Source organism: Corvus brachyrhynchos, unplaced genomic scaffold (assembly GCF_000691975.1).
Source record: "Corvus brachyrhynchos isolate BGI_N302 unplaced genomic scaffold, ASM69197v1 scaffold381, whole genome shotgun sequence".
Classification (NCBI taxonomy): Eukaryota; Metazoa; Chordata; class Aves; order Passeriformes; family Corvidae; genus Corvus; species Corvus brachyrhynchos.
The window spans coordinates 733,254-758,909 of NW_008236219.1; the positions used below are offsets into that span (position 1 = coordinate 733,254).

General features: G+C 41.4%; 1 protein-coding gene across 12 annotated transcripts in view; it reads left to right on the top strand.

The window, feature by feature from the left end:
• Positions 1-25,656, top strand: part of RAPGEF6 (Rap guanine nucleotide exchange factor 6) — a 123,757-nt gene that overhangs the window by 38,272 nt on the left and 59,829 nt on the right. For 11 of the 12 annotated variants that reach the window (XM_017746888.1, XM_017746896.1, XM_017746892.1 and 8 more), the window contains exons 5-6: positions 1,316-1,385; positions 7,074-7,217. In XM_017746888.1, the coding sequence (XP_017602377.1) occupies positions 1,316-1,385; positions 7,074-7,217 (214 nt within the window). Of the gene's footprint in view, positions 1-1,315; positions 1,386-7,073; positions 7,218-22,771; positions 23,770-25,656 lie in introns of those variants that run through there. The other variant, XM_017746899.1, reaches the window with a different exon arrangement.

Here is a 25,656-nt window from a genome sequence, read left to right on the forward strand (position 1 = left end):
ATGACCATTTATGTAACTCAAGCCTTGCGTGGCTGGAGTTTCAGATGTACTTTTTAAATGTAACCTCAGTGAAAACAGATGGAGCTGTCCCACTTTTTAAGGGTTCGTCTCCACTCTTGTCTTAACTTCCTTCTAATTCACATGTTAATCCCTGCTTTGCATTAACTGATTCTTCAGTTATCTCACCTGCTGGTAGGTGCTAAAATGTGATTGTTGTTGACATTCTGAGTTTGTAACATGGCAGCTACAACTACTGAACTGCTAATCCAGCCACTGTGCTGCTTATCAAGGAGTTTGTTTTATGTGCTGGGGGTGTGGAATCACTTTCCTTCCATCCCAGGGAGTGGATAGGTCAAGCATTCTCACCTCAGGCTAATGGCTGAGGAGTGAAGACAAACTTAATGTGCGAAGCCAGGTATTTTCAATTCCAGGTATCGCTACGGTCACAAAAGGATTGATTTGAGATGTTATTGGTCTGTAATACACCCCACATCCCCTAGCAGTGCCTAGCTCAGGTTTTTTTTTTTTTTGCTGGTAGCTCCGGCACCCTTAGATCTGGTCGCATGGTGCCCTCTTCAGAGGTGATTCCTCTAAAGTTGTTCAGTGTTGTTCTGTTGTTCAGTGTCCTGAAGGAAGTCTCCTGTTAGAGTTGATGAGCTGAAGCACATCAGTTTGTTTTTAGCTCCTTTCCTCAGCTGCTGTCTTACGTCGCCCATCATGCTTTGTTACATTTGTTCTTTCATACTTCTTAAACAGAACCCATCACCATGACCCACTCCTTGTGATGGTACAAGTAGCAACATAAAGACAGAGGTCACAAGTTAAGGCTCAATGTTAGAAAAGAGGTTCTCAGTCCCCCCTTTGCTGGAGGATGAAGGGGTGATGTAGAGTTGAGGGAACTCTCATTAAAAATGCTGTGTGCTGAGTAGTATTTTGGAGTCTTTGGAATTTATGAATATTTGTTTTTACAAGACCTGTTTAATGTTTAATTAAAATTTACTAAGGTCTTGTCAGAAATGAAATGTATTATGAGTAGTTTTGAGTATCTGGAAGTAATAATTTACAAAAGAACATTCTTTATATTTAGACTTTACATAGCAGGCCATGATGAGGGGTGCTGAATAAATTAAAATGTTATGGTAATGATACTATCTAATTAGCATTTTTCACACAATAGTTTTCATCAATTTTTCTCTTTTTTTCTTTTTTGTTTTTTAACAACATGGACCATTGCCAATTATTTTTGTTACTGAAAAGGTAAAATAGGCTGTTAATCTCATTGCTTTTTGTTTGCTTTTTTTCTATCCCACTCTAGTTTTGGCAAGCAGTCTGGAGGAAAGAGAGGATGCGAATGTATCATATTGGAACCTTCAGAAATGATTGTGGTAAGACAGATTTTTTTCATATGTATATAAATCTATTGCTGGTTTCAGCAAATTCTTTCTCTTTTACCGCAAAAAGCTTATTGTAAAGTATTCTGTGAAATTGCAGCAAAATTGCCTTGATTTCAATTATACCTATGGCTGCTCTTGTAACAGCAGTAGCTATGTAAATTTAATCTAGACGGGTAAATGATGATGATTAGGTCATTCTTTCTAAAATTATACTTACTTGAGTTTCAAAAGCCTAACTGTCACGGCTGAGTTGAGCATTCCTGAGTCAGGCTATGATAGTCTTCTATCTTGAATATTTTATTTACACCCCCATTCCCCATTTCATGGCTTTTATTGGTCATGCCTGGGTGGAAAAACCTTCTTCCTCCAAACCTTTGCAGTGCCACATAGTTTGAAGGCTTGTAGGTAGGAGAAGAAACATGAGACTGCTTAGCCATGCTTGAAGGGTAAGGTTTGTCACCATCCTTAATGTCCAGGATTCCTTCTGTTTCTTCAGAACACTTACTGATACTGCCAAGTGCATATATAGATGCAGATATCTGTGCTTAGAGTGTGTTGCTCAGTCCTTCCCAGGTTGTTGTACACATGCTGTGAGCAGTTGGAATATTAGGATTACTTTTCCATAGTACAGATTGACATTGTATCCCAGCAGTGTGCCCGGGGACACAGGTAGATCTCTTTCAACTTTCATCTTAGATATTGTTAATGGAGCTGAACAAAACTCTTCGTTGTGCTCAGAAGCCACGTGTCTGTTAATCAGACTCAGATCTCCAGACTGCTATTGATTTAGCTGCCCTAGATCTAGATATGGTAACATTAAAACTGATATTTGACAGTGTCTCTTACTGAGCATGTAAACAGCTTCCGTAAGATGTTTGTTTCTCACAGCGCATTAGCGGGAGGGAGGTCGGCAGTGTCCTGTACCAAGTCCACTTGCTGTCCTTTGTGCCATTTGCTCTCTGCAGTGTCAGTCTGACTCTGCTTGTGGGCTCTGATAGCATCAGTAATGTGCTCTGTGCTGCAGCACATATTTTAACCTACAGTCTGCCATGAAGTTAAGAGTTAAGGTTAAGAGTGCAATAAACCTGTCTTCACGCTTTGGAGTGAAACAGTTAATTTATTCTGAATTGTCCAGTCTCTTCTCAAAGCTGGAATTTTGGGGGTGGATTTATGCCTGGAGGAATGCCACAGGACTATTTGGGTGGCAATGTGTGCAGCCATGTCATATCTGTTATTAGATATTGGGGAGAAGTTCTTCCCTGTGAGGGTGCTGAGGCCCTGGCACAGGTTGCCCAGAGAAGTTCTGTCTGCCCCATCCCTGGAAGTGTTCAAGACGAGATCAGATGGGGCTGGGAGCAACCTGGTCTAGTGGAAGGAGGCTGGTGACTTGACTCACTGCAAGTGCATTTGTAAGTTTATGTGAAAAATATTTAATGGGCAAAGTACATTATAGAAATCTTAAGAAATACCTACATCCTTCTTTGGTCATATCACCATTGTAATAATAATTTAAAAAAAAAAATTATTGAAGATGGAAATAAAAGAGGAGCTTCTGTGCAGTGTGTGCTTCCAGAGAGAAACTGGCCCTATTGAAATACTTACTGAAGAAACTAGTGTTGTGTGTCTAACTTGAGTAGGCACAACTGTGATGAGTGTTTTCAGAGGAACACAGTATCACAGTAGCTGGGTAAGCCAGCATTGGCCATGTCAGCAGCCTCACACACTGCTGAGTGTTCCTGGAGGCAAAGGCACAGCCCAAACAGCTGTTCACTCTATTTTAGATCTCCTGAATTGTCTGTAATAGCAATTAAATGCCAGTAAGAGTATAGAGACACTTGAAAGTATCTTACGTCCTTCTCTGGAACTTCAGTATGTTTTTCTGGTAGGAAAATCAGAGAATTAAAAGTGCAGAGTAGTTACCTCGTTATATTTATGATCATGTTTCACAGGTAAATGTAGCTACAGGTAGTATTAGCTGTATTTTCTAGATAGCACTTCAAATAGTGTGAGAAAAAAACATCAGTGTGGTGGTGTGCACCTTGTTAATGATCTTCACTGACACAAGGTGTACTTGAGTTTCATTTCCCTGATGAACTCTTATTAAAATTTATCTTAATTCTTTTATTTTCTCTAGATTTTAATGTGCAACATACTAATGAGGTTTAATACATAATGAATATTTATCTTCAAGCAGAAGAATTAGTTAGCTACTTTAATGGAGTTAAAGAACTCTATCATTTCCTGCTGGTGACTGATTTTTTTGAATTTTTTTTTTCTTCTCTCCTGTCGTTTTAGAATGTAAATCAGTTTTGTAGTGGGAAGCCTCTGGGAACAGACCCATTTTAAAGGCCATAAAATGTGGTCAGCTTAAGTTAATGAGGATAACAGTGTGTGAATGGTCATTGTAACTCATATTTTTGGAGGCTGAGCAATCTATTGAATTAATAATAGCCCCATTTATCACTTAAGAAAATGGTCCAGAATTGCAGCATATCTCGGTGTATTGAAGTATCCTTGCTGTTGTTCCTTGGTGCTTCATTTTCTTCTTCAGATCTAAGTGTAAGATTTCAGAAGGGCAGCGTGATACTTGCAGGTAGAAAATACTTCATTGCTGATTTGGACTGCAGAGTGAAACAGGGCAATCCTGTAGTTCTCGATTTCTGTGTGGCAGCTAGTGCCTGGGTGAAGCTGGTGGTGTGGGAGCATCCTGCTGCTGCCAGTGTTTGAGGTTAATAAAGAACACCTTTGATTAGGATATGGCCTGTTAATGTGCTATTCCAGACTTCTTGGCGCAAGAGCATGAGTCTGATCAGGAGCAGCTGAGGGAGTTGGGGGTGCTCAGCCTGGAGAAAAGGAGGCTCAGGAGGGAACCTCATCGCTCTCTACAACTCCCTGACAGGAGGTTGTAGCCAGGTGGGGATCAGCCTCTTCTCCCAGGTAGCAAAGGATAGAACAAGAAGAAATGGCCTCAAGTTGTGCCAGGGGAGGTTTAGATTGGATGTTAGGGAAATTTTCTTCATGGGAAGGGTCAAGTCCTGGCACAGGCTGCCCAGGACAGTGGTGGAGTCACCATCCCTGTAAGGATTTCATGGATGTGTAGATGTGGCACCTGGGGACATGGTTTAGTGGTGGGCCTGGCAGGGGCTTGGGGCATGGATGGATGTGATGATCTCAGAGTCCTTTTCCAACCTTAACAATTCTGTGATACTCTATTGAAAATGAAGTAATGGGAAGCAGTCTGTGTCTCAATCTGACTTGATGGCAGCCTGGTCCTCCTGGCTCTGCAGTGGCCTGGGGAACCTGTCCTCCTTCTGCTCCCATGCTGGGACCTGGCTCCCAGAATCCACAGAGAAGCTGAATTCTTTCATAGGGGTGTGATGAGGGTGACACCTCTCTGCCAACAGGAATTTTTAGTTTTAACCAGGTGAAAGCAGGGCCGAGTGAGATGCCCAGGTGTACCTATCCTGTTCAAGCACAGAATATCAGAATCAGTTCTTGTAAATCATAAGTGTTGACAACCTGGTGGTCAGCTGGACTCAAAATACTGCTCTTGCTGGTGGTACTAAGCTGGAAGCTCTGTGGCATGGAGGTCTTTCCTGGTTTCTGATTTCCATGTTGGTTTTGTCAGCAGCAGTTCACTAACCGAAGGAAGCAGGTGGTCTCATTTTCCCCCACTTGTTTGTTTTGACTTAGTGCTATCAAATAATTTATTTATGCTCCCTTCTTAGTTTTCAGTTAGAATTGTGAAAGAAAAATAATTTCTTCTGTCACTGAGTGTTTGTTTTAATATAGTGTTAAAAATACCTGTTTAGTTTGGGGCTTCTTGATAATAAGGGTTATCTGTATTGGAAGAGCCTTTGTTCACCTCAGCAGTTTTCAGGTCCAGGTGAGTCTGTTCTGTTGAAGAAGCTCACTGCTTGTTTTGTTTTCTAGGGTCTTATAAGACTGAAAAAAGGATAATAATGCATTTATTGAAGGAGCTCGCATAGAAAAAATTAAAAATTAAATCATTGCAATTTTGGTTATTTAATGAGTAACTCTTTACAAAACCAAAATTCCTTATTTCTGGAGGACTTCTGTACAATTTGAGGGCAACACTGTGCTAACTAGAAATCCATATTTATGCTGCATGAAGAAAGGCTTCTATATCAATCATCTTAGTGCATTTTTTAATGATACTGGATGGCCTGTTTAAAAAGATTTTTTGTTTCTTTTTTGTTTCTGCCTGCATGCATTGTATTCTTTACACCCTTATACCATTGTGCTTACAGCAGTGCTGCAAATAGATACCTTTGGTTGTTGTCCTGTTCCTTTGCAAAGAGGTAGTAAAATCCTAGTGAAAAGTGTGGTTATCCGTTGCTGGGGGAGCTCAGCTTTTCTGATTTCTTTTTTTGACAATATTATGGTGCGAGCGTCACTCTTCTTTTCTAACTTTTCTAACTGTTATATCTTTAACCCATGTTGTTAATGTATGATTTCTCTATGGAATCAAAAAGAACCCGCAAGACAAGCCCAGCTGCTTGCACCTTCCTCTGACTTCAGACAGAACGTAGCTGTTTGGAAAAAGTGATGTGGAAGGTAGATGTGATCTTGCTTTTGTGATGGTGTAGTTTGGTTACTTTCCTGTTTCTGTCTGTTAAGTCGTTCTGGGTTTCATTCCTTTGTACCTTCTGGATTTTAATTTTGAGATAATTTACTTGAGTATGTGAAGTGAGAGCTGTATAAGACCACGCAGAGGTTCTTCTCCTGTTCCACTAGTACAGCCTTAATGTTTAGGATTTTCCAGTGAAATTTGGAGAGAAAAAAAATGAAAAATAAGCAATTGAAGACAGCAGAAACTTCTACATAATAAATATATTGTAGAGAAGCTTCTTGGCTGCTGCAGCCTATTTGCATGCGTGTCTGCCCTGCTTCCTGCTGGGAGATATTTTTCCAAAACATCAAAAGGAAATGGAAAAGGATGAGACTGCTTTTTATAGAAAAAAAGAATTGTAGCTATTGAGATAAAAGGTTTCATGTTGGCTTTTACTAACAAGATAAATTTACCTAATTTTTAATGTTTAGTCACAAATAATATTTAACATCAAGATACGAATCAAGTTCCAGCCATTTCTCCATAATTCACTGGAAGCGATTAGAAGGTAGTATGACATAGGTGAAGTAGCTATTTATAAAAAGCTGGAATATTTAAAGTTGTTTAGTTGTGACTGGTACTAGAAATAAATTATGCTTTTAAAAATTACACTACTAAAAATAGGATATAATTCAGTGTTTTTGCCAGATTGTAAATACACAAAGAAATGGTAACTTCTGTGTTGAAGATAAACTTGAAATGAGCAGTGCCTAATAACTCTTTTGTGCTATGTGTGGGTGCAGAAGGGTTTCTGCTGATAAGTGACATTGTTTAGAGGGATACGTGTGCCTTTTTTACTTTTTTTTTTTTTTTATATAAATACACTGTTTCCCGGAAGGAAACTGTGGCCTCCAGCTCATTGTATTAAGGCACTTCTGAGATCTGCAGCAGTGGTTCTCCGAAACAACCACGGTTGTTTTCTTCAGAAACTTTAACTGCCCTGAACTTATGTTTGTTCCTTCCCCATGAGCTTCATACGGCTCCATCGGCTCTCAGTGCTATGGAAGAACTGGATGTTTAACCAGGAGCCTGAACATGTGTTTCAGGTGGAGAACTCCAAAGACAATGAGGAAAACATCTTGCAAAGAGAAGTCCCACTCCGTCAGTCCCGTCGGAGGTATAGGAAGATTAACCAGAGGGGTGAGCGTCAGACCATCACGGACCATGTGGATTCCAGCAGCTACATGTCGGTGAGTCTGCTCTCCCTTGGCCTGTCTCCTTGGCATTGTGATGTCTGCATGGCTGGCTGGAATTTTCTTTTGCTGACAAAACTGATGCAGTGAAATAGTCCATGCTTGCCATTTTTGAGAGCGCTTCTTTCGTGTTGGGGAGCAGTGATGAAGTGGTTTAGATTGGAACACCATAGGTGGAAATGAAGGTAGTAGTTGGAAAAGATGAGGTTTTTTTGGTTTAGGGATCTTCAGCTGAGCACTATAAATAAATCTTAATATGATCACTGGACAGAGAAATGGTCATTCTTCATTTTTTGTTGGTTTTACCTGGAGTTCTTTTGGTAAGATGTATGAATTGGTGGGTTTCTGGTTTTTTCCTTAATAAATTTGAACTATGGTGTAGAGTTGAGTTCATCACAAGTGCAGATCAGTACAGCATTAACAGTCTTGTACTTGGTTGTGTTTACTTGCTTAAAAATAGTATAGTGGTAGTTCAAGCATCAAGAAGAGTTAACAACTCATCTGCTAGTTTTAAATAGCAGCAGAGACTATAAACTCTGCTCTGTGTGAAGGCACGTACCTCTGTGGTTTCAGGGCTGCAAAGCTTATGCGAAGGTTTTTCTTCACCCTTATTTTTCAAACTTCCTGCTTGGTAACAGGATATATGTGATCTAGACAAATTATTTAATTGAAAGTAATTGTTCTGGATAATCTGATCTGCTTTGAAAATCAAAGGTTAAAACCAGTACTATCATTCAAGTACAACCCTGGAATAGTATTCATGCTCAGAAGAGAAAAAACCAATTTCTCCCCCTTTTGCCCATCTTCCTTTTCATCTCCCCAAAAGAGATACACTCTCAGTTGATACACTTCAAAATCTCTGATGTGTGCAGTCACATATGAGCTTATAACTTATATAACTGCTGGTTTTTGTGCATGTTGGTAGCAGTTGGGTCGCAAGTGGTGCTTTTAGGCCCTGCACAGCATTTGTCTGTGACAGGAAGAGAATATGCTCCTTGAAGTTTAACATCCTCTGCCATCTCATTTCTAGAACTGTCACATGTTGGATTTTATTAGTAAGACATAAAATTAATTATTGAAGAAATGAGATGTTGGACCCTCACGGTCTGGGTGGGTACGCATAAAGCTTTATTAGTAATTAAATTCCAATCTGTGTATGACAGACTGTATCTCTCTCTTTGATGTCTGTGACAGTGAATAAGAACACAGATAATAAATAATTCTCAGGTTTCATTGCTAAGAGTAGGAGAATCCCAGTAACAGCTGATGCTGGTGCTACCTATGCAGCTTGCCTGGAGGGGGATGCATGAGAAGGGACTTGGCATCTTTGTTCTGAGAAAGACCAAGTTTCATGGCTTCGTGAATGATCTCAGAGGCTCTCAGTTATTGGTGCAAGGAGTCAGTGTGGTACACACACAGGACTGTGATTAGTCAACAGATTATGTCCTCATTAAGATTTTCCTTCAAGTTGATTTATTTTTCTTTGTGTTGATTTATTTCATTGTTACCAACAGTACAGAGCACCTGAGCCTGTAGCTGCTTGTTGCAAACCTGGTGACTTCCTCAGATTTGTGAATATGTATATGTATATATGAGGTGTTTGTTGGAAAATGGTATAAACTTAAATCAACAGCACATTCCTAAGTCTGCTTTTATGTCTATTAATTAGGAATATGTAAGGAGAGTCCTGTAATACCGCTAAGTGTTTTCTTGGATGAGTGAGTGCTAAGTGGCAAGGAGTAAACAACCACCTCTCTGCTACCAAATCTGCAAGATGCTGGGTTTTCAGCAGTTTGAATTGAAATACCAATCCTTACTTTGTAGACTGTAAGCTCCGAATTGGAAAGTGTCCTACTTGGAGTAGTTAAGGTAGCAAAAAGTAATCTGTAACTCAACAGATGACTAAGGAATCAAAACACGGTAACAAGCTGCCTGTGCGACAAGTAAGGAAAACTTTGGTGCCTGTATTTTTCCATATTCCATTACAAACTAGTCAAGTATGTACTATCTGACGTATGGTTAGTTCCATGCCTATATGAACCTGCTCATACACTGGTTCCCAGTGATCTTGAAAAACAGGTTTCATGGTGTAACCCTTCATGTAGCCCATGAGAGAAGGGTAGGATCATACAATGTTGGAGTTGGAAGGGACCTTAAAGATCATCTAGTTCCAACCCTCTGCTACAGGTGAGGGATCAGGATAAGGAGGAGGGCGATTCCATTTGACAGGAACTTGCAGTAAGGTTTCTGCCAGAGTGGGAAAAGTGTTTACAAACTCTCCAGCAGATTTCCTGTCTGGCATAATGCTAGTGAATGAGCACAGAGTTGTATTTCACTCTCCAGCCTGTTGCTGAGTGCTCTGTGACAGATGCTGAATGCAGCCTGATGGACCTTTTGTGAGTCCTGCATGCTTGGGGAGGGCTTGGAGCTTTCCGCATGGACTCCAGTCCATCTCCTGTGGCTGATGTTGGAATACTCAGTATGACACCATTTAAGTTTTTACGTGCCTAGTCTCTCATATGCAAGTAGTTTTCTGCTTTGTAAAGAAAACTCAGATCCTATAGGTACTGAAATTCAGTATTTTTTTTAACCCAGCTAGGAATATTTCCTTAAATAGAAGGTTTCTTGTGCTTGCTGTTAAGGGAATTATCTATGCAATCTCCATTAACTCCTTAGAATGTAAATCTCTGCATATTAAATATACTGGGATTATATTTATGATTAAGGTTAATCCATGTTTTGTAAAACATTACCTATTGGATTGTGACATGAGCTAACATCTACTTCTCACATGGAGTACTTCTTGTTAGTGCTGGAACTTGTTCTGTAGAAATACCTGATTGGCCACAAAACCAAGCTGTAATATATATATACTTTGAATAATACTTTAAATTATTGTTACTATCCTTGAAGCTCTTCTTTTCTCTTATGCCTCTTAATTAAGTAAAAGAGTTCTAGTTCTTAATTTAATTGTTTATCTTCAGGATAGTTGACATTCAAATTATTGTGGGTATTTAAAATTTCTTCTCTCCCTGCCCTCCCTTGAATGAACTAATGTTAAAAATGGATCATCTGGTTGGTTTCTTTGGTGAAGGTGTTACCATTTAGATTCCTTTGCTAAATTTTTGTGGTTCATAGAGCAGTGTTATTTCACGAGAGCACTGGTTGTCTGCAGAATTAACTATTTGTAGTTGCTTTTTGTTTTGTGTTTTTTTTTTCTTTCCAAGTAAATACAGTGAGCACATGCTGGCAGTGTTCTTTCTTCTCCCTCAGGGTGAACAGGTTTATGTTTCTGTTTCTATCTTCGAAGTGCACAGTGATGTGACTGCTCTTGCAGTCCCCGTGCAGTGGATGCCAGCACTGCTCTGGTGGATTGGTGAGCAGGCTGGGCTCTCCTCCACATCCAGAATGCACCTAAGGTGTGCAACCAATGTGTTGAGGTTCTGCTGGTGCTGGGGATTCTTACCTTCTACAGCACAGCAGGCCAGCCAGATCCCGAGGGCAGTTGTGTATTTGGCAAAACACTTACCAAATATTTTTTTCAGGCTACACAATAGCACTACTGCCTGTGAAGGGCTGGAGGAGGTGGCTCTGTTGCAGTGGGTCATGTGTGAGGCCACGGCCACGATGGCAGCCTGAGTATGTGTGGCTGTCAGTCTGCCTGGGACAGGTCTGAGCATTCCTGTAATTATATCAGGGCATGCCTGGCCTTTTCCATTTTTGTCACGTAGTAATGCTGCATCTTGCACATCACCCCACCCACAGTAATGTCCTGACTGTGGGAGAGAAAGTGAGGCTGGACACATTTGGCAAAAGCTCTTGCTCAAAATGAATGGATTAAGAAGAAATGTGCCATTGGTGTTAATAATGCTAGCTCTTGATTCAGATCTGATTTCTTAGCATGGTTACATATCTTGGTGGTGATAAACGTCCAGCCAGGAGCTGGGGTCGTTGCAGCAGGGCAGTGTCACAATGGAGATAAATAGTGAGTCATTTCTATTCTTAGTCTAATTCTCAACCCAATCAATAATGAAACCATGTTTTATAATTACAAAAGAAGTAATAATACAACCATTTTTTTTACTTACAAAAGAAAGAAGTAATTGTGATCATCTCTGTTAAACTATATCCCAGACTTCTGTGCTCATACAGTAGGAACTTGCAAAACTGCAGCCAGAATAACAGCAAGTGACTTTTGAATGATAATGCTTTGAAAAAAATAAAATTTAATTATAGTTCTGGTGCTTTATAAAAATTAAATTGCTGTTTTGATCTTGGATCAAGTAATAGGAAAGTAAACAGTTTAAGTATTTATCTTCACAGTTAAAAAATAAACCCTGAGATAGTAAGTTTTGCATTTATATTTCTTGCACTGTTCAAATCCAAACAGGATTTAACAATTCAGTCCAAATTCCCACGTGACTCAAACCTGTAAACTCAAATCTTTTTTTCATTTCAGTAACGTTTTTCTAATTCCTTTTGGTGGTCAGTAATTTGAGGTGGTGGACTCCCCATCCCTGGAAGTGTTCAAGGCCAGGTTGGATGGGGCTTGGAGCAACCTGGGATAGTGGAAGGTGTCCCTCCCTGCCTTGGGGATTGGAACAAGATGATACTTAAAATCCCTTCCAACCCAAGCCATTCTGTTATTCTGTGTATTTATTACCCACATACATTTTTGACAAGTCTCTGTGATTTTTTTTTTTTTCAGATGAAGAATATTTGTAGCTCTAAAAATAGTGCATGTATGATCTAATGCCTGTTTCTGTGGAGTTGTGACAACATACTGAATTTTTTCACCTGTTAGTTTATTGTAGAGCAGAATAAAGAAATTAGTACCAAACTTTAGTAGTAATCCCCTTCCTCAGAGATGAAATTTTTTTAAACTACTGTAAGAGGATGATGAGGTTTAAAAGATTCATTATAATACTGCATTTTATGGACAGTATCTTAATATTTGCATAAAGTAAAATTTGTCCTGGAGCTGTGTAGAAGCATTTATCTTCAGAGAAGTCTGTCACTGTAGACTGCTTGAGTGGCAAGTTTCTTGTTCTTTGATCATTACTTAATGTAATCCTGTCAGAGGCTGGAGGTAGCATGGGGGATCTCATAATTGGAGGGAATTAAGTCACACTTCAATATACTGGATCAAACCCATTAGGTGCTTTACCATCACCAATCCTTTTCTTTTTAAATGCTATAAAACACTGTGGGTCTTTTATAATCTACTTTTAACTACCAGGTAAATTTGCTGAAATGGTACCTTTCAATAATCGAAACCAAGTAAGACTGACTTAGGGCATGTCTCCAGCTGCTTTTTGTTAAACCTGGACACAGCATTGCTGGCTTCTGTTTTTTTTGGAATATCAATTCATTTTGATGAGGCTGTGGCTGATCTTGTGAGTGGCTGAAATCACTAGTTCTTGAGCTGGAAGACGGTTCTCTTTGCAGCTCATTGCTTTTTGTTGTGTTCATGTCCACACTTCCTCTTTTTGACACTTTAAAAAAATATTTGACAGAATTTTAACTTTATTAACTAATGACAGGCTGAGAGAGTTAGGGCTATTCAGCCTGGAGAAGGGAAGGCTCTGGAGAGACCGTGGAGCGCCTTCCCCTGCCTAAAGGGACTCCAGGAGAGCTGGAGAGGAACTTTGGACGAGGGCCTGTGGTGACAGGACAAGGGAGGATGGCTTCAGGGTGACAGAAAGCGTGGGTTTAGATTGCTAATAGGAAGAAATTCTTCCCTGTGAGAGTGGTGAGGCCCTGGCACAGGTTGTCCAGTGAGGTTGTGGCTGCCCCGTCCCTGGAAGTGTTCAAGGCCTTGTTTGGTGGGGCTTGGAGCAACCTGGGGTAGTGGAAGGTGTCCCTGCCAATGCAGAGGCTTGGGACTGGTTATTTTCTAAGGTCCCTTCCAACCCAAACCATTCTGGGAATTCTATGAATCAAAAGAAAATTTAGGTCTTGCTGAAATCCACGGATCTTGCAGTGCACTTACAGGATACAGAAATTAATGTTGTCATTATCTCTCTGGAGGTATTGCGTGATACAAAGAGATAATGCAGGTTCCTTCTTCTGATGCTGTTTTTTAACAACATGAGGATTTTCTCTAGTCTGTGTCTTGATAATTTTGCATGGCCTAGGTGGGATCCCAGCTCTCAGGTGCTCAGGAGCAGGCATGTGCTCAGGTTCCACAGCATATGCCAGAGCCTCCGTTAGCCAGGCACCCTGTGTGGGACAGGACCCTGGAAAAGCCCACGTATGCTGTCCCTGTTTGCAGCTCTGCTGAACTCTCCTGCATTTTTATATGTGTTTCTTACTTCTGTGATCAAAAGAAGCCGCGTCTAGAGCATGTTCACTTCCTGTGTGGGCCCCTGTGGGTTTGGTTTGTCGTGGGCTGCACACAAAGGGTGTGTGGGTGTGGATGCAGCATCCGGCACTGTCTGGTGGAGGAGAGGAGATGTACGTGGATGGACCCCCTGGCTTTCTGGAAAGGAAAATTACTGTTAGGCTGGGCTGTGGGGGTGGGGGAAGAGGCTGTGAATCAGGTAGTGATTAAGCAGCTCCACTAACAAATGGTGTAGAGGTATCTGCTTCCCAGGCCAGACAGCTGGGGAATGGTCTGCAGCATGAGTCTGATGAGGAGTGGCCAGTGGAGCTGTCAGGGCTCAGCCTGGAGCAAAGGAGGCTCAGAAAGGACCTTATCACGCTCTACAGCTCCCTGACAGGAGGCTGGAATGACATGAAGGTTGATCTGTTCTCCCAGGTAACAAGCGATGGGAGGAAACAGTGTCAGGTTGAGGCAGGGAATGTTTAGGTTGGCTATTAGGAAAAATTTCTTCTTAGAACGGGTTGTAAGGCATTGAAATAGGCTGCCCAGGGCAGTGGTGGAATCACCATCTCTGGAAGTGTTAAAAAAATATCTGTGGATATGGCACTGAGGACATGGTTTAGTGGTGAACATGCTGGTGGTGCTGGATTGATGGTGGAACTTCCTGATCTTGGAGGTCTTCTCCAGGCTTAACGATTCTGTGATTGTATGATTCTGCTGCTTCACTGGTGGAGCTGGAAGCAACCTCTGGCAGGGTCCCCCTGGCATCCAGCATGGGAACCTGTGCTTGGCATCTTGAACTCACCCTGGTCTGCCGAGCTGTCCTTGGGCACTTCCCTCTGCTTTTGTAAGCAAGGGGAAAATTGCCAAATGCATGTTCGCTCATATTTTATTTTACATACTGATTTTGTCTGCTCGTTTTGTCAACAGTGTTACTTTCAAGGGCTCCTTGAAAGTCTGCCGCTGGTTATGGTGGTCATTAGCAAAACACCGATCCTCAAGGTGTGCTGTGCATTAAAAATCTTCCTAGGAATTTCCATAGACCACTGGTGTTTCCCAATCCAATTAACGAGCATTTGCAGTTTCAAGCGAGTAATGACTTGAATAGGCTGTGCACAAAGTAAGAAAATATTTAATGAAAATACTGCCCTTTGGTTAAAATCTGTGGTTTTCAGATTAATTTTTTTTTTTTTTTTAAACTAACAACATAATGCTACATGTCAACCTCAATTTATCCATAATGAAAGTGGTTGTTTTTCAGACCTTATATTCAGGAGTTTCCCTAAAGATTTTACGGACTTGACAAGCAGGATATATATAAACTGTGATTTACAGGAATCACCACAGTTTGGAGGTGACATGTGCTGCTATGTAACAGCAGTTAAGAGCGATGCACAAATGAAACTATATCAGACTGAAACTAGGGAGGGTTTATTTTAAGCAAGCACCTGTACTTACTGAAATCTGGCTGCTGGCAGTAGTTTACAGTCCTTCTTGTAGCCCTGGGGAGAGCCTGTGGTGGGGGGTGATGCCACAGTGTTGGGATGTGGCATCTGTCTGCTGCAGGAGAGATGGACAGACATTGTCCTGCCCTGCCAGGCTGTGGCTTTGGTTCTGGAACAAGATACTGAGTTGCTGTTAGGGAGAGCTATGCTCTGAGGCTGGTAATAGGACCTGTCTTCTCTGCTCTTCAAGGCCAGGTTGAACAAGGCTTGGAGCAACCTGGTCTAGTGGAAGGTGTCGCTGCCCATGGCAGGAGGGTTGGAACGAGATGAACTTTAAGGTCCCTCACAACCTGTTCTATGATTCTTGCCTTGAAGACTTTTTTTTGAGCCTTTCTCCATCTCGAGTAGGTTGAGCAGTCAGTTGTGCATCTGCTTCCTCCCCAGGTGTTGGGGTGATGATGGGCCTGCTGACCCCAGGGTCCTCCCACAGCAGGTGTGTTTGTGTGTTGCCCTCCCCTTGCTCAGCAGAGCAGCAGAACTGCACTTGCTTGTCATAAGTCAGTAAAAATTTGTGGATATTTTTGCACTGATTTCCTACTTGCAGTCCAAACACACACAGAGCACTTCCACCAGGAGGCCTGGAACTGTTTGGAAGCAGATCCTGAGCACAGTCTGTCCTTTGCAGGAAAACCATCCTGCTCTGTTGACTGGGATCAATCTGGAGAGTTGCTTAAACCTTGACCTCAGCTGGCGCTGACAGTACTGCGGGAGGGATGTACTCTTGTGGCAGAAAAACCTTTCAAAACTTCTAAATATTTTGCAAATTACTGCCACAGGAAGTAAAAATTCAGTCACTACTGTGCTCTCCACACAAAAACCAGTTATCTCTTTCTTTCTGCTTTTACCACATAGACAAATTTACACCATGGTAGATATTAACTCGGTTCCTTGGAAAATGCCTGAGAAAATCTTTTATGTAGCATGTTCAGACAGTTAATCTCTGTTTTGATAGACCATAAGGGTTTGGGTGGCAGTGCCAAGGTCATTAATTCTTTATAAGCAACCTCTTAATGCAGACCTGATGGAGAATCATGTGTGAGGGTTGTGCCCACTGCTCATAACTGCGTTGTGTCACTCAGGAGTTGATGGTTAAAGATGCTCTGCACCAGAGAGATGTTTTGTTCTTTTTGGGGACTTAAAAATCTTCTGTGTATGAGTTGCAGTTCTTTTTCAGATCCTTGTTTTCAACATTATTGTTTCAGTCTCTTGGAATGACATATTGGGTGGTTTCTTGTAGGAATCTGACAGGGTAGTAGCCAGCAAGCTGGTCTCCCTGTGTGCAGGGAGATGGTAGCATGTGTAGATCCTGTTTTTTATTTCCTGTCTTCCATCTGGGCTGCTTCTGTCCAATATGCTCTACTCAAGTGTAACAGCCTGGTTGTAGTCTCATTTGTAGCCAACTCAACCTTTCACTTAGGTTTAGGTTTCTCCTGCCTTAGAGAAAAGTAGTCATCTGAAGGGTTATTTTGTATATTAGCCTTGTAAGGTTGTAAGTTGGGAGTTGTTGGGTTGAGTGTCACATAGTGCTGAAGGATTTCTTTAAAGGGCTGTGATGGTGTTGTCTTCAACTTTGTGTTCAAGGTAAAATGGATTTCTGATTTAAAATATGGAAATTCACATCAACTCAGTCATGTTCTTCGTTAGCCTCATGGACCAGTTTAGAGATGGAGAATATCCCAAGCAATTTTAAATAAAAATCACAATCAGAAAATGTCAGTGCATAATTATAAGCATTTGGATGCTCTGTTTTCCTTGGAAAAACTTGGCATGAAAACCACTGCCTGTACGAGAGAATAGCTAGAAAAGTATCCTTCTTTTTGGCATAGAACTGATTACTATTTAATGGCATTTGTAGTTTCATATTTGGTATGTGGCATCTTTCTTAATAGTGATATATCTGACAGATAAAATACTTGACTAGTTGGAACCGTCATTATATTTTAATTTGTCATTGTTCCTTACCGTGTTCTTGCAAGTCAGACTTGCTTTTTGTTGCTGAGTATTAATGAGTTTTGTTCTTATGTAATGAAGCTTCTAGTTGGAGGTAAAGTAGCCACAATACTTATATTGTCTTTATGATTTTGATTTTGTTTCCTTTGAAGTTTGGTTAGCAGTTGTGGTTTGTCAACTTGGAGTGCAGGCATGGCATCTGGCTCACCCCTTGCTCTATCTGTTTGATCATTTTCTCAGATTGGGTGAGAATAGCTGGGGTTTTCCTGCTGTTTTTGCCCTCAGTGGATGGAGGATCCCAAATGACTCTGGGGAAGACTTTATCTGAACATACTCAGCCTTCCATTTTTAAAGGTGATAAGGGTTGGATTTTGTGAAAGGTTGGAAAATGTGAAAGTTTAGAAATCACTGTACTGTGATGCTCCATCTGATGACAGGAGCCTTGTGGAGCTGCTGTAGGGTCTGTGCTGTGTTTCCCCAGCATGGCTGGTCTGGGGATCCAGATCTCAGGGTCTGCAGACCCTGAGTGCCTGGTACCCTCCACCTTATTCTCTGTTCATTCTGTTACAGAACTCAGGTTGTGCTGAGCCTGGCTGGTCCCAGCCTGGGTCCAGGGGCAGCCAAGCTGTTTGCATGAAGTTGTGCCTGAGCACAGGCAAGTCTGTCAGGGTAGGACTCCTTCCAGACACAGGGTAGACTCCTTCACATACGCTCTTCAAACTGGGTGCACTGACCAATAATAAATGAGAGTGGACTGTTCAAAATTACCCTTGCTTAGGAGAGAAATTTTGGTAGGAGGAGTCAGATCCCTCCCCTCTTCCCACTTGCAGTCTTCCAGTTCGGTGTTAATCCTCAAGCAAAAAGACAAAAATATTGGAAGTGGCATTTTAATGATTTTTTTGTTTTTTTTAACCTCATCTGTGGACTTAACATGTTATTCTCAGGGTCATTTAATCAGAAGCCTTCTTCTTGTGAGAGATGTGGTGGTACCTTATGTTCTAAATTGTCTTAGTCTACTTGGTTAAACCTGAGATACCATTTTAAATAACTGAGGGAAGAAAATGTAGTATTTTGTATTGGTTTTTATATCAACTTTTGCCGAATAAGAAAAATATATATACCTTCATGGGCTTTGCAAATGGGAGACTCCACCTGAATTCCCAGGTCACTGTCAGCTGAGGAAATCACAGCCAGGTCCATGTTAAGTTTGGGAGGTGATGTCAGATTTGAGACTAGACTGAGGTTATGTTTAGGGATCAAAATCCTAAACGTGTTTGGGAAATTTTGCTGCCGGATATTAGCTGTTTTGTCCTTTCTGTGTCTCTGAGTGGATTCAGTCCCCCAGACTGACCTTTTTGGGGTTGGTATCCACACCTTTTCATCACCAGGGATTTTTGGGTTGCAGACCTTTCCAGACTTCCCCATCCCTTGCTGAAATGAGATATCAGGAAGGAAGGGAGGAGAGTGGTATGAATCATCTCAGTTCAAACGGTAGAAAGGAACTTTATTTGTTTGAGTCCATAGCAAAGGGGGCTTCCCCTTCCCCCCCACTGCCGTCATCGCTGTTTGTGATGCGAATCATGCTCTGCCTGGCTCTGCAGAGCGTGTGCGCGAGACAGAGCTGCAGGAGAGAGCTGTAATTTATAAACGTATTATAAACCGTATAAATCTGAATCATTGCAAATAGAAGATGACCTTTCCTTGCTTAACATAGCAGCTGAAAAAAGATGGTTGGGGTAGTGTGAAAGCAGTGGAGAAATTAAATCCATGGTGCCTTTTTATTGTTCCTCCTGTGTTGCTGGTGCTATATTTAGAAGCTTACATCACTTCAGAGATGATGACAGTCTCTGCCCTCCCTCTCCCCTTCTCCCCCTGCTCTCCCTTACAGGTCTTTGGGTAGGATTTTTCTACAGCCTTTTAGTAAGTGCTGTGGAAAGCGATGTGTGTAGGGACGTGATGGCACCACAGAATGTCACCCTGAAGGGAAACAGGAGCTTGTGGTGCTGCTTTCCCTGCCTCCCCTTCCTAAAGAGTCAGGAACAGGGTGGAGGTTGTATGTTTTTTCCTTTTTTTCCTGAGAAGCCCTAATGAGGGGCTGACCATGTCACAACAATACAATGAGTTAGTTTTGGTGTTTAAGTTCAGAGTTGGGGAAGACCCAGGAGCATCCTGGCAGTGACACTGAATCCAACGAGCTGTGCCAGCATGGCAGGGTCTGCAGCTGGCTCTGCCTTCTGCACCCCTCTCTCCCCATTACCTGCCTGTCCAAAAAGATTTAAAGTACTCAAATCTATGGAAATAGTCTCTTGATGCAGGTGGTCTTAGTGCTAAAATATTTCTGCATTTTGCTGCTATGTTTAGCAATTCCCACTTGGAAAACTGTATTAAAATGAATTATTTTAGCCTGAAACATCTTTGCCTGAGTGTGTGCAATGACAGATCGCCTTTTGAGCAGTGGTTGCCTTCCCCAGCCCCCACCATGGGCTTGGAGTCAGGATGCAACCAGAGCTGCTGCACTAGAAATGGGGGGGCAAGTGAAAGTGCCTGTTCATGTCTGAGCACTGCGGGGAACAGTGTGGCAGGGACAGTGTGCCAGCGGCCGCCTGGTTCTGAGGACAAAAGGACAGAAGTCCTTAAGCCCAGCTCGCAGCCCCAGGCCCCTTGGCTCACCGGCACGCTGGCAGCTCCTGCTTCATCAGCCAGGGCCATGACGGCTTTGAGACCATCACCATCCTCCCTGCTGGAACGGCACAATGGGCTTTTCTTCCTCTGATTGATCAGGAAAAAGTCGTGCTGCTTGTGGGGTACCTTCTGCCAGCAGCTGCCAGTGCTTCCCGCCTGTGCAGGGCTTGCATTATGGTGTCCTTAAATAAGGGAAGACTCTAATCCTGCCTAACTGAATGTGCATTTAAATTATGAAAAGCTTTACTGTCCTTTTAAAAACATCCCATCTTTCAGTGACTTACTCTCATTAGACAATTACAATGTGCAGATTTGTTTAAGTCTGGAGGATTCAGGTAGCATTATGGGACGATAAAGAGAATGATGCAGAGAAATCTATGGAGTGATATTTCAGCATGGAAATAAATCAATGTTAAGGAACAAAGACTCCCTTTAATACAGAGATTGTAGACTGTTTTTTCCTTAAGATCTTCTGAAAACTTGGATTCTGGCTTAAAATGTGACTGGTAATTTTCTGTTTGTGATTCTGCTCAATGCTGCAGCTCTTCTCAAGTATTTTGATTGTGATCACTACCAAGCCTTTGTATCAGATTTTTTTTTTTCACCTCAGAGCTGCTCTAGTTTTGAGATTTGTCATTAAACAGGCAGTTTATAAAAAACTTACAGCCCTGTGCTGCAGGGAGCTGGGACTGCAGAGAGGCATGTGTTAAAATAAATAAATAAATAAATGAAAGCAGAAAGGAGTGGGGGGATGCCCCAAAAGCTGGGGTGTGGAAGTAGGTCAGGTTTTCCCCCCACCCGGGGCTGGTGGGCAGGTCTGTGTAGCGTGGGCTGCAGCCCCCCGGGACCCCCGCTGCCACTGCGCTCATTGGCGGCACGGCCACAGGGATGATGTCATCTGCACTTAAAGGCAAAACTAGGAGGAAATAGAATTTCATTCCCATTATTGAGCTGGTGTTTACAGTAGTTGTAAAATATGGCATCCGCACCAAAATCCATGCTGGATCGGGTTTGCTGCACAATGCAGTGGGGTGAAACTGGGAGGTGGAGATCTGCCCAGAGAGCTATCGGGGGCAGGCAGGCAGGGAGAGGGTTTCTTCAGCTGCATGGGTTCTTTTCTTCTTGATACAAATTGTGATTGATTGCGCTAACCATAATGCAAGTAACACCGCATAAAAGGATTTGGGTGTTCATTGCTGCTGAGGATTTATTACTGTAGCATTAGACGTTTAAGATGCTTCTAAATACAGTTTTATGCATTATTAGAAAAGATGCAATTTAGTAGTGTGTAAGATGAAGCTGACATATCCAGCCTATTGTTTAGTATTAAAGAAGCAGTAAAAGAAACAGCTATTTGTGTAGGTGTGTAGTGCTTTGTAAAAATCTAAAGTAGTTAGAATGCTTTCAGCTTTTAAAAATCAAATAGACTTTGTGTTTGCAAATTTTCCAAGTGCAGGATTGAAGTTCAGATTGTCCTTTATGTTTAAATACAAATTAAACCCAGTAATATTTATGGACCCTGGTTGCATATATTATTTCTGTTGTTTGATAAGAGGTTGAGTAAATTCAGACATTGATGCCAATTTTTTCCTTTTAATATAGTTTTGGAAGGCACTAGGGGAAGGTCTTTCTTGGTTAAGGTGCAACTCCCATCCTAAGTGTTGGACTCAATTGATGATCCTTGTGGGTCTCTTTCTACTCCAGATATTTTGTTTCTGTGATAATTTGGATTATATACTGGGAAGAATTCAGCTCCTGGATGACTGCTGAGGAGCTATTGGTGTGAGGTGGAGAGTGGTGTCCTGTTGGTACAACTTGGCTTCAGAAATGTGAGAATCTCCTTCCACATGTCCCTTGGCACAGCAGATGAAAAGGAGCTTTCTGTGGATTGCTCAAACTGCCTGATTCAATATTCAAAGATAAGCAAGCAAACAAGACAGAAAAGGCGTTTTTGGCCCTCACTACCAGCAGGCTCCCCTTGGCAGCTCCATTTGCACACAGGAGGTACAGCCATCATGGGATAGTTTTGCTTTGGAGAACTACCTTTGAGTCTGATGCGGCAACAAAAATTCTTTCCAAAAAGAGGAAGACGGCAGCAGTGAGTGCCCCTTCTTGCAGATGAAGTAAATTATCCAGAGACCAAAATAATGGCTTTAACATAACCAGCACCCTCTGTCCCCCTGCCTGTCTCCTCCCTCCTTTCCTCCCTTGCGCAGTAGCAGAAGTCATTTGCCTTCTAGGAACCAAAAAGCATCGCAGCAGACCCGGCTCAAAGGTGTGGGATCTCAGACATCCTTCTTTGGAGCAGCTCTCCAGCATACTGGGCTGCCATCCAAGACTCTAAGCTCCTTTCAAGTATATCAGTTTTTAGTTGCAAAAAGAGATTATAGAACTAAATTGACTACTGCAGAATTAAGGCAATTTGGGTTAGAAACAGAATTGGTCTTGATTTAGCGGGGAAAGAAACCCCACCCACCAAAACTTTTAAAAAATGGTTTCAAAACCATTAAAATTATGAGGGTTATAAACATCACTTTTCAATAATAAATTTACATTTCATTCTGGATAAAATCTGTGTATTGTGTAGGATGAGATAAAAGTGTTGAGCTTCTAGTGTGACACATATATAAAAGCAAAAATTTTTTTATTGTGAGCTGGTCTGTGTGTATCTGTGTGCATGTGAATGGCTGCAGATATTTATTTTACTTATTTCTAAATTTGAATGCAGAGATGAAGAAGAATCCACCTAAATGCTGCTGCAAGTGTTAGTAGATACGTGTGATTAATTTAAAAAAATTATTTAGAAAAAGGAAAATAATCAGAGTTCTAGCACATCCATGAATAGGTGATAAAATGATATAAAAGCTGATGTGGAGCAGGGTGTTTGCTGAGCAGTTGTACTGATATGTGTGTTTATATTAGGTCAGTAAAGATGCTCTGTTGGCTGCATCTGCAGATCCAGTAGCCAATTGATCTAATGCAGTTTCTAAAGGCTTTCTATACAGGTGATGTCATCCTTTTAGCTCTGTTCCCCTCCCACTCTCTTTCCTCCTTATTAGATATTTCATCTTGCTGCGGAGCATCCAATCGATGGGAGCTTCTCCTGAGGGAGCTGCTGAGAAGCAAGCAAAGATAGTAGGAAATAGGACTCCAGCAGTCAGCCTTGCTATAGCTATGGACGTCCTGTTTTGTTTGGCATTACAGAAATGTTTTAATTGGAAAAGCTAGGCGTGGATTAGCCGTGCTGTCTGACTGATGCATTAGAATACTAAGCAACACTGCAGAGTTGTAAACTGCATTAAAAAAAAGAAGGAGGGGGTGCAAAAGAGAAAAGGGTTTGTATTGGAGAGGCTTTTAATGCATTCCACAATGCAAACCTGTTAGAGCATATATCCTGGAGCTACAGTCTGGATGCAAATTCAATTTCTGCAGTTATGATGGACACGAGTATAAAGAAGAAAGTTTAATATCCCAGGGTGTGGGATTCCTGGATCGCCTAAGATGCTGAAGAACCTTTGCAAAATTTCATCTGCAATATGAATATGAAGTTTCTGAAAAGTGGAGCTGAAGATAAGCCACTTGTTAAATGCATTTTAGAAGAAAAAAAAGAAATTTGAAGAATTCATGCCTCGCTTTTTAATGTATTGTTGCTTTAACCTGCAGTTCTAATCCATTTCTGAATTAATTCAATTTTAGGAGCACTTTTTGGGTGCATGCCTCTTGCCTGGAGGAATGTATGGATATTTGTATTTGAGAAGCTAGGAAACATTTTGATTTGAATTTATGTGCTTGTTAAAACTGGAACATTTTTATAGGAATTGCTGCTGCTGCTGCTAACTCCCTGCAATACTGAAAACTCCTCAGATCTAGTAGAAGCTGTAATCGAATTCAGTGTGAAATCCAAGCCTGAGAAGTTGCATATATGTACATTGCTGCTTTATGATTTTTAAAGAGAAAGCAGAAGGGATTTTTCTCATTTTTTCCCCCTGTGGCTTTTATTTGAGAAAGGAAACTTTTTTCCCCAGCCTAAGAAATGGCTTTTCTTGTTCGATGTTACGCCAACTGCTTACAGCCCTGGGCCTCCAAAGTAAGTAAGATTTTGTCTGTGCTGCATTTCTGTGACATGTATTGACAGCCCTGGTGCTATCTGAATGTTCCCTTCTCATCCCAGCAGCATGCTGGGTTGAAGGTACTGGAATCCTGGCTGTGCATGAGCTATTCTTGTGGAATCATTTCTAACCAGGAAGGGGGGACCTAGAAATCATGGAATTGTTTATGTACCAATAGCTTACAAATTACCAGAAAGTATAAAAAAAAAGCCATTTGCTTGTGAAATGTGTTAAGCTTGTTTTTTAGCCTATGGATATGAAGTGTATATGAAGCCTATAAATATTATTGAAGTGTAACATTTTTATAACTGCTGGCATATTTTGCTAACTTGAAAATACTGGTATCCAAACCCATTGATGTTTTAATTTTCAAGCTGTGTGGAGCTGTATTGCTTGTTTCCTTTGTGCAGCAGCTTGGAATTGGTTAATTATTTAGCTGAACTATGTAACTACAATTAGCTTTAAAGGACCCAGATTATTTTGTGTGTCTGAGCATGCAGTATTTCTGTGAAACTGGAGAGGGAAGGGTGTTTCTTTTAAATGGCATAATGAAAGCTAGAATGTTCGAGCAAACCCACCTTTGAGATAAAAGCCTTTAAAGAAATTAAAAATACAATATTTATGAGACACTTACTATTTGGTATGCTCAGTCAGAAAATTAGCTGAGTTTCTGGTATTTTATTAAGGTTACTTCCAAGAAGTAGTCACCCAAGACACAGGAATTGCCTTATAAATCCGGAGCCAGGCATATATTCATTATTATTTCTTTATTATAATTTTGTATTTACAGGGCAGAAAAAAAAAAGTGCAACTTTCTGGCATTTGGAGGCAGTGGGCAAAAGCCTTGTGCTCATGTCAGTGTGAGATACAGCACTGACTTTGGAGCAGGAGATCACTCTTGACTTTGAACCCAAAAAGTTTAGAGCCTCAATGACATGATGGTGTGTAAAGGCACAGGGAGAAGCCAGCTGGGTGTGTGGACTCCCTGTCCGGGGTGATTTTCCCTGTTTGGTTTTTATGTCTGGTGCAATGTAAAGGGAAGCTTGTGTTGTATGGGGGCGAAAGCGCTGGGTTTGTGGGGTTTCCTTGTGCAGCTGCCAAAACCAGCGTGGAAGCGTGTGGGTGGATGTGTGGCTGAATTTTGGCTGTTTCATATGTGCTGAGTCCACCCCATCATAGGTGAAGTGGAGCTGCAGATAGTTGTGTTCTTGGAGGGTGGCTGGGTGCTGTGTGCTCAGACAGGTAATTGTGGCTCCTCACCTTGGAGTTCCTGCTGGCAATTCCTGGCCTGTTTGTATTATCATCCGTGCCCCAGTGTACATGTAGACTCTCTTTCTTCCCTTCCTACTCTGCAGACATTAATTATGAAAGGCTGAGTTTTCTTAAGCTTGACTTACCTGAACTGCCCATATTAAGAAGGTTTGAATGTTGTAATACTGCTTAAAAACTGGGAATGCTTAGTCACCTTGGTACTTCAGCTGGGATTGTGCTTTCCACAGAGTTTGGGTTGAAATGAGAAACCACAAAAAAAGAACCATGTGCTTAAATAAGGGCTTCACAAGGGTAAAATAATAATATAAAAAAAAGTTTTTTGACCCCTGTGTCACCTCTGTGGACAATATCCAGTGGATTTCTGCTCTGCCAGCCAAGCCATTTATTCACTCAGTTACTATTCATAAATGAAATGGTATGAAATGTTAGGAAGAGGAAAGTTTGTGTTTTCTTTCCTTTTTTTTTTTTTTTTAATGGCTTATGAGAACCCATTAACTGTTTTGCATTCCAGTCCATAGCTAAAAGTTCTTTAATACCACAAAAGATAAAGCACTTCTATTCCTTTCTGAAAAAATCCACAAGTCGTCCCCCCC